General features: G+C 47.1%; 1 protein-coding gene across 7 annotated transcripts in view; it reads right to left on the bottom strand.

Annotated features, from left to right (window-relative positions):
- EDARADD (EDAR associated via death domain) overlaps positions 1–11453 on the bottom strand; it is a 79436-nt gene extending 67983 nt beyond the window's left edge. For 3 of the 7 annotated variants that reach the window (XM_089897464.1, XM_089897465.1, XM_089897467.1), the window contains exons 1-2: positions 10678–11453; positions 451–509 (exon numbers count right to left, since the gene is read on the bottom strand). In XM_089897464.1, coding sequence (XP_089753590.1) covers positions 451–509; positions 10678–10738 — 120 coding nt within the window. In that variant the 5' untranslated portion in view covers positions 10739–11453. Of the gene's footprint in view, positions 1–450; positions 510–8987; positions 9239–9567; positions 10225–10677 lie in introns of those variants that run through there. The other 4 variants (XM_089897468.1, XM_022553178.2, XM_022553177.2 and 1 more) reach the window with 4 other exon arrangements.
- Between the last annotated feature and the right edge of the window lie 1479 nt (positions 11454–12932).

Here is a 12932-nt window from a genome sequence, read left to right as displayed (position 1 = left end):
ATAAATTTTAAAAATTAAAAGAAAAAAAAAGTGGTAACAGAGGTAAATCAACAGTGTATGCCCATCTGACACATGAGCAGGCCGCCTTTAACTTTAAGGTTGTCCTATTTTTTCTTTCGATCTCAAGTTAGATATTTTGATTTCTGAAGAACTGGTAATTAAAAATAGTATTAAAAGTAGACAAGCAGATAAAGACCTCACGTAACCTAAGAAGACCACTTCTGATATGTGCAAAATGAGAACAGGGTCTAACACCATTTTTAACCTGGAGAAATCCCAAGTTTATTATGTCACAGAGGAATATCATGAAAAAGAAATTTATCTTGGAAAACTTTATTTTAGGGTTTCAAAGTTCATGTAAGTACTAAGTAATAAAAAATATAAAGAAATAACAAAGGGGAAAAAGGAAAAACAGGAGTCATCACCATTAATGTAAAAGTTGTAACCTACCATATTAAGGGATATAGTGCTAGGGTCTGTGTCTTCCACTGGCTCCTTTGTCAAATGATCTGTAAAGAGAACAAATAGAGAGCATTTTCTTTAACTTCTCAGAAGCACAGTGTGTCCTTTGATAACTGTCTTCATATAGACACAAGCTACCCCAATCAGTTTGGAGAAAAGCTTACTTTCAGTCATTAGTGGAGACAAAATAAGAAAGAATGAGTTCAGGCTGCATCAAGAAAGTGATGATGACTAATAAACTACATTAAAAAAATATTTTGGAACAGTTTACTTATAAATATCTACAAATACTCAGAGGTACAAACAACCACAAATTAGGTGAACGTGATATTAATGACTCTTTTGCATATTGGATTTTGAGACAGGCTGGGACCTGGGACCCTTTACTGGAGCGCTTGCACCTGGACAAACATCTCCTCAAGCAACAGAGTACAAAGAAACTATAAAAGACTAAAAATAACTGCATGCAAGTGCCGTTGGGCAAATTATGAACAACATACAGAAAAGAATACAAAAAGGACACAAACCAACTGCCATTTCTGAGGTGCCGGGAGCAAAAGCAGGGTACTGCACGTGATCCCTGCACACAGCACCACCAAGGGGGTGGTCAGGCCACCTAAGCCACACCTCAGGCCTGACCCACTAATCCGCTCCCACTCTCACCCCAGCTCACCGCGCCCCCCAGGACAGCAAGCAAGAAAGCGCACCTGTTTCTTGTTTTTACCCCTCATGCTGCAGCACGAGTCCCAATAAAGCACTGCCTGAGTTTCTCGTCTGGTCTCTTATCGGCAACAATCTGATTATAACTTTGAGCAAGAAAATTAGAAAAAAAAGCTCCCCCTTTCCAAGACAGTTTACGAAACATCTGCCAAAAAACTATCTTGCTCGACAACCATTTATCTGTCTGAATGGGATCCTCGGCATTTTGTGCAGTCACTACAGGACCTGCAAAGCCCTAAGTGGCCAGCCTTGGGCCAATCAAGATTCATCTTTCATTTTGCTCCCAAATCTTCATTAAGTACATACTGTGGCCCAGGCACTAGGTCCTGGGAATGCCTTGGGGGATCCAAACCAACAAAACAGGTCCACTTATGGAGACCATTTGTTTGTTCTCCCCAGATGTTTCCCATCCGAGAACGTGTCCAGACTTCTCACATTTCTCTCCCCGCAGGTGTTGACAATGCCCAAAGGAGAAGCAGTGTGAAGGGAACATCTCTTTGTTTTATGACAGGCTACAGTCACTGGAGGGATTAAAGGAGGTGGCCCAGAGGAGCGGGGACAAAAGGAGAGAGTTTTTGCCAGTGTCCCCCCGTGGAGCAGGGGACAGACACTGCAGCTCCACGAGTGGGGACTGTGCCGTGGTCCTTAGCAGAGCCCAGAGGTGGCAAGACCACATCAGGGAATGCACGGAGGGGGCTAACCCCTGGGTCTCAGGGTTCCCAGCCCCACAGAGAAACAAACTCGTGATTTGGGTCTGCAAGAGAAACAGAGGGCTCCTGGACCTCAAGAGTCTTCTCAGGCTTGGACAACAAGGACATCAAGCCCACCCGGATGCACTAAAAATTCAAGGCCCCTCTTTTTCCAAGCACCACATCATCCTCTTAGGTTCCTATATGACCCTAAGGAAGGGGCCAGGCCCCAGTCTGGACTGAAATGGAATTTCCTGCCAGCCCAGGAGATGACAGACTCAGACCTGGATTTAAGTCAATGTAAAGAAAATAAGAACAAGCTGTGTTGCTAACTCCACCCTGAGTTTACAGAACTCCTGCTGCCCAAGGAAAGGAGAAGGCAATTATCATACAGAGCATTTGGTGTTATGACAGTAGAAATGCAGAAGGATATGGAAACACAGGAGGAACACAAGCCTAGCCTGGGGTGTCTGGTGGGGAGTGAAGAGCGGGTAGAGAGGAGCCTATAGAGGAGATGACACTTGAGTCCAGAAGGATGAGTTGAAGCTAGCCAGGAGAAGTCAGGGAGGGAAAAGCATTCTAGGCAGAGGGAACAGCATAGCGAAGGCCTAGAGATAAAAAAAACACAGGACACATAAGCATACTTCAAATAGGTCCAGCCGGACACCTGCACTCGGTTTTCCAGTTTTTCCTTTCTATCCTTCTCACGTCTAGCTCCTGGCTGGGGAGCGGGTAGTAGAAGCCACCATGAGTAGCCTCCAGTCCTTTCTTTCCCTCCTATCACAGCCTAGTCTCAACCGCTTAATTTTCACCAAAGTGTATCTGGATGATAAAACTTTTTTTTTTGGCCACGCGGCCTTGTGGGATCTTAGTTCCCTAGCCAGGGATTGGACCTGGGCCTTCAGCAGTGAGAGCGTGTTGTCCTAACCACTGGACCGCCAGGGCATTCCCTGGATGATAATACTTTAAAAGCTTACCTCCACTAGGGGGGTGGAATTTTAATAGGAATCCTGTGCAGCTATTGCCCACCAAGTCTATGACAAGTCAGGCCTGTTTCCTACAGAGACATTAGTACGCGAGGAAGGAAAAAGACAAAGAGAAGAAAATGGAGGAGATAGCTGGGAAAGGCAGAATTACCCCCAAAAGCAGCAGTGAGAACGCAAACAGGACAGTTAAAGGGAAGGCACACAGGGCCTGGGAGGAGAAGGCTTGGGTCCTCACCGCCACACCGCTGAGACCTAGTGGCCTGACACTGAATGAGTCTAGCGGTATGACCTTGGATATGACTCATGTTAAGTGTTCCCGGCCTCTGGCTCTTCCTCTGTAACAGGAGCGGGTCCACGTGGCTGGTTCCCACACCCAGCTGATCATCATTATTCTGGTCAGGTCAGGTTTGGGAACGACTCCCCCTGAGAATCTGTGCCTCAGAGGGTGATGGGGTGAACAGGACCACAAGTGTTTGGAGGCCCAAAGTCTCTTGCTTTGGTCTGAAACCTCTGAGAATAGATGGAATTTAGGATGGGAAGGGCACAGAGAATTTAGGGGTTTTTTTGTTGTTGTTTTCTGAAGCACAACAGCAAAGTGAGAGGGCAATGAGGAAAGGCTTAGGCCATCAGGAGAGGTTTAGGACCAGTCTTAGAGGCACTTTCAGGTCTTTATTATTTTCATTCGCATGGTTGTGACCATATCAGCTTCTGACGTAGACCAGGCTGGGGATGAAGTTCTTCCTTACATGTTATTGCCAAATCCGCTCACAGACCCAGGCCCACACTGTCGCTCCACTTGTTCTAGCTGATCCCGGGCCTTCCCCCTGGCCCTTGCTGTAGTTCACGCAGAAACACCTTTGTTCTCACAGGCCCGTGTTGTGTAGATTATTTGGAGGAGGGCTGATCCTGGTTATTTGAGACTAGTCTAGAAGCAGTTGTCCTAAAGTATTTCTGAGAGCTCTTGGAGCCACATGTTTACATTATTAGTATGAAATCAAATAGTTTACTCAGAAGCTTTAAAATGTTTATTTTTACAGGCCCCAGGTAACAGCAGGCTGGGCCTCTAGGCAAGGCTCTTATATCAGATGGGGCACGAAGAAGCCAAAACAGAAAGGGGGATCGTGCGAGCTCCGAGGTGGTAAGGCCGGCAGCTCAGCCAGGGCGGGGTGGGGACCTTCCTCCTGATCCTGGCTGTTGCTTTACTGTCCCAAAGCTGCCTCCATTCTCCTGGATTGGTGACTCTAAAGAAGGCAGAGGTCACCCCAAATTAGCTGGTAATTGATCAAAGGGGGTCTCACGATGGCAATGAGAATGATGTTTAATTCACATGAGCATCTTCTGGGGAGGTCCTCAAAAGGTGAGCTGATGCCACTCAGCTGCTGGAAGGGCACCCGGCCGGGCACCCGGCCTGGCTCCCGGAGGCCCCAGGGGACAGCAAGCAAGGCCAGCTGCAGTTACTTGTTTCTCTGGGCCTCAGGTGCCTCATCTGTAATAGTCAGGGGGAGGGGGGACAGAGAGCCTCCACGTGCCCTTCCAGCTTTAAAAGTCCATGAGTGGTGAGAAGTAGGGGCCCCAAAGGTGAAAAGAGCATCTTCAGGTGAAGGTCACTCCAACACAGGAAGCCCAGTTACAATTAGAGCTCCCACTTACCCAGTACCCCTCCCCGCCCACCCACCCCATCGCCCCGTGCTGCCTGGTTTACACACAGCCCCGTTTCATCCTCACAGTAACCCTGAGAGAGGGCCAAGTGTCTCCTTTATCCATACTGAGTGCCCAAGGTCACAGGGCAAAGGAAGCAGCAGAATTTGGATCTGGGACTTTCTGACTTCAAAATCTACCCGTTTTCCACTACGTTCGGGTTGCTTGAAGTGGTTCATGCACTGACCACCTGATAACAGACTGTCCTGGGGGGATCTCGGTGTTCAAATTTTCCCTTCCTATGAGGGTACCAGTCACATTGGATGAGAGCTCCCTCTGATGACCTCATTTTAACTTGACTGCTTCTGTAAAGACTTTATTCCCAAATCAGGTCACATTCTGAGGTACTGGGGGTTAGGATGCCCACAAAATTTTTTTGGGGTGGGGAACACAGTTCAACCCATAACAGTCCACTCTCTGGCCCCCAAATTCATGTCCTTCCCATGTGCAAAAGACATTCACCCGACATCCCCTAAAGCTTTCATCATTCCAGCATCAACTCCAAATGCAAAATCTCACCTACCCATCATCGACTCAAAGACCCAGCTCTCGTCAGCTCCTGAATCAGAATCCCCAGGAGCCCTGGAGACTGTGGGCTGCACCCGGCAGCCTCTCCACCAGGAACGATCTCGGATTGTCCAACACAGACGCGGGTACGCTGCCCAAGAGCAGCACGGTCACGTCCGGACCTCTCCCTTTATGAATCACATTAGATAAGGGCCAATAGTTCCTCAAGACAGTTCCTCAGAGGAAGTTCAAAGATCTCCTCTAAAGACGTCCTTTCAGAAAGACAAAGAGGGAAGCGTGTCAGAGCTTCCTGGCTTTCCCGATCATCAAGAAACAAAAGAGTGGGGCCTTCTATGCTTCTTAGTGAAAAAGTAAAGGCAATTCTTTGAACTCGGTGATTTCAGAGTTCATTTATTTTTCCTCTGTTATTATTTTTTGTACCCGAGCTTTTCTTTTGACCTACAGCTGTTTTCACTACTGATTCTAAGGAAGCCCTAGAGTCCTAACCGTATTCAGGATTACAGAAGCTCTCAGGGCAGCAGCGCTAACACGCTGCTAAGTTTACCTTCTTCTCTGTCTAGCAGCAGCCCTGCTCTGTCATCCCTGCACCTCAGAGCAGGGGCTGAACAAGCTGAGAAAGGTCCAGGGATCAAGAAGGTGCACCTCTAGAGCGACTTCTCTGGATGATGGCCAAGCTGAGGCGGGGGGTGGAGATGAACCAAGGGATGAAAGAGGAATGCAGACAAGGGGGAAACACTTGGGTAGAGAGAAGAAAACTTAGAGGCATTGTAAGAAAGGGAAAGAAATGAAGTGGGCATTGGAAAAACCCACGGGACAGGGAAGGAGAAAGGGAAGAAGGAAGGGAGAAAGGAAAACCGCAGCCTGTCAGCACTCTCTGGTGGATGTGGTGAATGAACTGGCTGGTCCAGCCTTTCAAATAAGGGTGCTGCTCGAAGTAGTTCCCCCTTTAGTCCTGGTTTCTGCTCCCGGTGCTACTGGAGTTTGCAAGAAGGACAGGGTGCCACATCAGACCCGTCCAAGCGCGGAGGAGGGCTCAGAGGGGTGCATGAGGGGTGAGATGCCACCTATGGGACGGTCCTGGGCTGGTCTCTAGGGCCAGGGCTCCCAGGGAGCAGCCCTGTGTGCAGTGCAAACAATACCCCGAGGATGAACAAAGGCAGAACATACGCTGATGTGCTCCCTGGCCAAGGGCACTTACTTAGCTCACTGTGACAAAGCAATGAACTGTATACCATCTCTCCAACTCTCCCGAATTTCAAAGCCTCTTTCTTTGTTTCTGTCCTTAATATATGTATGAACATGAATCAGATTTTACTCACTTTCAACAGGCAATTCTGACTCATTCCACGATGGATGGTGTATTAGTGGTAGAGGTGGAATGAGATGGCCACACTGCAACCAGCATGACTATTTTCCTGCCGGTGTAAATTTTCTCAGGGCAAAGAGTTTTTTTAATTAAGTTCATACGGTATAATAATAGATACCCACCTTTGTTATATGCATGTGGATATACAAACATCTTTTTTTTTTTTTTAACTTTACAAGGTAAACCCAGTTAACATATCTAACTGAATCAGTTCCTAAGAAGCCAATATGGGAAGAGCTTTTTCTGCCCACAGTCTGATGAATAGGTGGTTACATTTTATATCTTTCATTCACTTACTGAGATGATAAGTATTTAACCAGGGCTTACTAAGTGCTGGGTACTGGGCCAGGCGTTGGAGAAAAACGGTCGAGCAAAACAGACATGCCCTCTGTCCAAGAACTTATAGCCTAACGGGGGAGAGAGACAATGGTGAAATCTTCACAGCTAGAAAGGGTGACAGGTTTTGGAAGGGTGCACCAAGATTGTGTAACATGGAGCTGAATCTACATCAGTTTTGGTCTGAAATCTGAAGGGTGGGCAGGAGGTAAATGGACTGGCGGGGGTTGGGGGGAGGTGAAGGGAGCCTTCCAGGCAGCAGAAACAACTTGTGCAAAGGCCAGGAGGCAGGTGGTCCAGGGCTCTCAAGGAAACAGAGGAGGCAGGGTGGCTGCAGTGCAGACGAAGAGAAAGAGCAGGCTTGCCGACTGAAGGGAGAGCTACAGGCCCACGTACAGAGTATGGACACCACTGAAGGACTGAGGATTTACTGGAAAGTCAGCGCAGGTTTCTGAGTAGAGGAATGGCGAGATCTGATTTGTTTTTAAAAGGTCACTGTGGCCACTTTTAGGTGTACAGGTTGGTGGAAGGTGACAGTGTGTATGGAAATACCAGTTGGGAGGTGAGCACAGGAAATCTGGTGAGACAGCATAATAACTGGGTCTGGGGTGGAGACATGAAAATGCCACGTAACGAGTTTTACACATTATCACCACTTGTGGCTTCATTACAGAAATGGAAGGGATGTGTCCTGGAGGTTATAGAAATGATATGAGATGTTAGAAAGAGGAAGTCATTTTTTTGGTCATATTTCTGTCCAACCCTTTGTTTCTATATGCAAGTGTGGAGATATTATATATCTTTTTTTAAACTGGAAGAACCCTCATCTAATTGATAGAATTCCAGAGTGGGAATGGACATGAGAGTTATCTTTCAGATGCCTGGAGATGTTCTTCAACATCGCTGCAAGTGAGAGGGAGATCTCTACTCAGGAGGTCTCTCCCCTCTTTGTAGGAAGCCAACAAAAGTCCACCTACAAGTTTGGGTTCTACCTCTCAAAGTCAAGGAGACAGGTTCTTTCCAAATGACACCTTCCTATCATCATATCCTCAGGTCTCTCATCCCGCCACATGTGCTGGGATTTCCAAGTCCCTTTGTTCCAGGTTGTGAGCTTCCATTTTGGCTGGGCCAGGCAGGCTAAGTAGCATCACCGGACTTCTAGATCCTGCAGTACTATTACTGTCATCTAAGATCCTATTAGCTGCCCTGGTGGCCTTATCACACTCTTGACTCACTGAGGCTTTTTATACGTGAAGCTATGTTTCCCAGCACCCACCTCCTCTGGTGCCATTGATTTTGGGGGTCCCAAGCAGACCTTATATGTATCCCCATTCAGTGGGTCCCAATCAAGATCTTTTTGAATCTCCTTCATCATGATCATTTAATGAGATGCGAAACCACTGTTAGTAAAATCTAGCTTAACACCTCTTGGCATCTTGCCAATTACATTTTCAGAAGAGGAAGTGGATGCAGAGGTGAGAGCTGGGGGGCAGGGGTAGGATTTCTCCCTTAATTTCCCCTTCTGTTTTTCCAAACAATGAATACGGGGGAGGAGAAGGATATCCAAACCATTTACTTATCTTCCATCTCCCATGGATAAAATGTTTACCATTCCTCACTTAAAGAAGAACCACTTGAAGGAGAATTTAGATCTTTCTTAAAATCTCCAGGAAACTCTCTCAGACCCAGCACATCACAAGGCCAAGTTAGCAATCTTCTGACCCACCTCCAGGTACTTTCTGTCTCATTCTCCTAACTGCTCAAGCCCCAAATGAACAATAAAACATTCAAGCTCCGGCCCTGCCCAAGCCCAAGAAATAAAATAGGGAACACGTGTCTCTAAGCAGGTATCTGTGGTTCTGTATATCTGGCTCTCTCCCTAGCCTTTCCAGCCTCAACAAAACTAGAAAAAGCCCCAGTGTGCTCTGGGGGATACATCATTCATTCATTCACATGTTCGACATTCACTGAGGATCAGCCTAGGGTATGGGAGAGCAAGGACAGCGAATTCCTGAAAGGTGAAGTCTGAGGAAGATTTTCAATTCAAGTGAAATGAAAGAAAAATCAAGAGCCTGGTCTCAAGAACAGACACAGTATTCTACGGTTTCTCAATTCAAGTGAGATTAAAGAAAAATCTAGATTCTGGCTTCAGGTGCAAACAAAATATTTAACGATAAGGACAGAACTAGAGGCCATTCTTACCAAAGGCCTCTACAGGTGGGATCAGCCGCCTGGTTTTGTGGATACTAGTTTATGAAATAGCTCCGAGGACCAATATTTAGAACAAAACCATTTAATAAAAGTGAAACGAGTAGAGAAGTGAGAAGGCACGTGAGTAGGGAGAAAGGGAGAGCTCGGGAGGAAAGAAAGAAATCCACCCCTTGCACTCTTTTCTGCCGGAGAGGTTTGAGGGGCTTGTTTCAACCTGGCATCTCCGGTGCAGAACAAAGACGCTGGGGCGAGAGAGCAAGAGGAGAGAAGGGGCGTCTCAGGCACGCTTGGGGGTGACTGGGGCCAGGGGGCCGCGGGGGGCGCGCGCCACCAGCAGCCGCTCGCGGGGGGAGCCTCGCACCTCGCCCTCCGGGACCGGGCGCCGCCGCTGTCCCCCGTCCGGCCCCGCGCGGACCCGGGTCGGGCGCCAGGGTCCACGGTGGTCCCAGGTCGCCCCTCGGGGCTCGTGGGGAGCTCGGCCCCGACAGCCCCGCCGCAGACGCGGACGCCTCGCGATCTAGCGACCCGCGGTCCGCGCTCCGGGTGAGGGTGCGGCGCGGTGTCAACTTACCCGCGCGCACAGGGTCGTCCGGAGAAGCCATGGGGACGGAGTGGGGCCGACGGGCGCCAGAGCAGGGCCGGGCGGCTGGCGGGACAGGGGAGGAAAGCCGGGTTGCAGGGCTCGGTTGCCCTGCCTTTCGGACGCGTGGGGAGCGAACCTCGGCAGCTCCGCGCGCCCCTCCTCCGCCCGCTCCTCCCCTCTCTCCGCCGCTCTTCCCGGCGCTCACTTCCTGCTTGGCAATTAGCAAAGCCCCTGCCGTGCGCGTCCGGTTCCACCCCCCGTCCCCAGACGCGCAAGCTGGAGCCGGAGTGCAGCGGACCAGGGCGCGGGGAGAGTCCCCGGGTGCCCCGGAGTCGCCAGCACCCGCCGCGAGCGCCCTTCCAGTCCTGCGCCCAGGTCTCCCAGGGCAGGTCCCGCCGCGGAGCTCGCGGGAGTGCTGCCCGGGACCTGCTGCGAAGCGATTATTAGCCTTAAAAGCCGGCTGCAGTCGCGGGTCGCTCTCCTGGCTCCCTCCTTTCGCCCTGAGTCCGGCCGCAACTCTCCTCCGCGCACAGGCCTGTGCTGAGATGCCTGGCGGCGGTCTGATGTTTAGACCATTTCCTGCTCTTTAGGCAGAGTACGCCGCTGCATGATGGCACACGCTAATAATTTCTATTTTGATTTTTCTTTGGCATTGGTTATTACATGACCTCCAGGGTGCTTACAACACAAAGGGAGTGAAAAGAGGAAGCCTGATACACACTCGCACAGCCTCGCTAGAAAAATAGCTTAGGGCTCCCTCGGAAATGCCAAGGTCTAATTTTTTAAATTTTAATTTTATATCAATTACGTGCGCACAGATTGCAATCTTCCACTAAGACTATTTTTAAAATTGTTATATTTTAACTAAACCTATCATCAATCATAAATCTATTACTATACGATGGTTACAGGCAATTTAAATTTAATAGTAATCTCTTAAGGGTTTAAAATAACCTTTGTCTTCACACGTAAGAATTGAAAGAGAGGAACTGATTTGAAAGAGATAACATAGCTTTTAGTCAGTTTATCGTGAAGGAGCAGCCTCTGGCTAAAAACTCAGCTCCGAAAAATGCAGGAAAGCGGCAAGTGTGTACATACCCTCTTGGCAACCAGGGGCGCGCTTTGTGCCTCTCCCCCTCTGTTTAGTCCTGAGGCCCATGGCACTCTCCACATCGGCACTTAATATGCCATGAAAGAAACCAGAGGCTCAGAGAAGAGGGTCCGGCTGGGTGTCGACCTTCTGGTGGAAAGCTCTCTGGGGAATCTGTGGGTGGGAGGATGAACTTCCTTTTGGTCTGCCTTCTGAAAGGAAGGGAAATTTTTTTAAACGGTGTTTTCTCTTAGCATCCATTTTGAGGTTTGGTTTGTGGTTCTTTCTGTACTTCTCATGATGATGGAATTATTTCTGAGGTTGGTTGTCAGGAACCACATAGCAAGTTGGCAACACAAGCTTAAGCATTGCTCTGAAGCTGGTTTGCTTTTCAAAACACTGAATTAATTGTCTTATCACTCCCACTTTTATCATATCAAATAGAAGAGGGGTGGCAGAAACACACTTCACCGTTAATTTTTTAAAAGAAAATGACTATATATATTATTCCCTTTCATTCCATTTCCTTGTACCTAATTTTTGTGAATTGCAACCATAAGCCCTCATTACCTTATTTTTCCCATGTGCTTTGTGAACTCTAAAGTGTAATGCAAGTGGAACTTTTTTTTTAATTTACAAAAAGCTAATTTAAAAACAATTATCTTTATTGGAGTATAATTGCTTTACAATGGTGTGTTAGTTTCTGCTTTATAACAAAGTGAATCAGTTATACAAATACATATATCCCCATATCTCTTCCCTCTTGCATCTCCCTCCCTCCCACCCTCCCTATCCCACCCCTCTAGATGGTCACAAAGCACCAAGCTGATCTTCCTGTGCTATGCGGCTGCTTCCCACTAGCTATTTTACATTTGGCAGTGTATATATGTCCATGCCACTGTCTCACTTTGTCCCAGCTTACCCCTCCCCCTCCCCGTGTCCTCAAGTCCATTCTCTAGTAGGTCAGCGCCTTTATTCCTATCTTGCCGCTAGGTTCTTCATGACCATTTTTGTTTGTTTGTTTTTTAGATTCCATATATATGTGTTAGCATACAGTATTTGTTTTTCTCTTTCTGACTTACTTCACTCTGTATGACAGACTCTAGGTCCATCCACCTCACTACAAATAACTCAATTTCGTTTCTTTTTATGGCTGAGTAATATTCCATTGTACATACTGCTACATCTTCTTTATCCATTCATCTGTTGATGGACACTTAAAAACAATTATCATCCACTGGAGTTGCCAAAGGGCTACCAAACAAACTATGTGCTGTCATACTGTGTCCTTCTGCTTTTCCTTCTACTGCTACCCAAAGAGGGTTTTAAAACACTCTTTAAAATAGACATTTTTGACTTTTCTTAATAGCACCTAAATTAACTCATGAATCTCGGAATCACAATAAATGGGAATTGGTAACCAAAGAGTCAGATGTGCTGGATTTGACTCACAGGCCTGTCACCATGAGTTTGTGTTACTTTAGCACACGAAGTTACTAGTGTGCTACTTTGTGTGCACACTTTAGCACACAAAGTTTTGTTACTCAAAACTCTTGAGTCTGTAAGAATTTGTAGGATTGCTAAAGTTAAATTAAATATTGCATATATAAAATTACCTAAAAGTGCCTGGCTTACAGTAGGTACAAATAAACCAACTACTTTCCTGCCTTCATTCTTTCCTTGGAATTTAGTCTATTATGAGAAGCTCCTATTGCCTTTGTTATAAAAAATGAACGAGTATTTATTATAGGGTGCGTGTACAGCACGGATCGATGGATTGATTGATAGCCCCCTCATGCCCCAAACAAAATGCCAAGCCCTGGGAAACCAAAGTGAGAAGTCCCTGACTTTTAGGAGTGTGTGGTCAAGAGAGATCTGCAGATACTCTTTCACTGTAGAACCAAGATAATGAAAGTTTAAAACAGGAAGGGGTATGTGTGGAAGAAAGGGATTAAAGACCTATGGAAGCCAAGTGGCTTGGTGGTGACCACCCTCAGACTGACAGTTTGCCATGGAAGTTTTCATACAAATTTTGAGACGTTTGTTTATGGTACTATGGCTAAAGCCTTAAGTGGGGGGAAAACTGTTGGTCTTGTGTCTTTTCACAGACAATGACGGTGATCAGAAATATCTTCAAATGGGGAAAACAGCAACTCAAAACATAGTTTATTTGATTCATCATTGAAATATGTTGTTTTTGTTCATTTCACATCATTTTGGGTGTTACTTAAATTTATGCAACCTGAGATAAAAAGTTATATTG

Source organism: Delphinapterus leucas, chromosome 16 (genome assembly GCF_059928025.1).
Source record: "Delphinapterus leucas isolate spDelLeu-1000000601 "Yukka" chromosome 16, BTC_Dleu_Yukka2, whole genome shotgun sequence".
In the NCBI taxonomy this organism is placed as follows: domain Eukaryota; kingdom Metazoa; phylum Chordata; class Mammalia; order Artiodactyla; family Monodontidae; genus Delphinapterus; species Delphinapterus leucas.
Note: the sequence above shows the minus strand (reverse complement) of the source record. Positions and strands in the feature narration are given on the sequence as shown.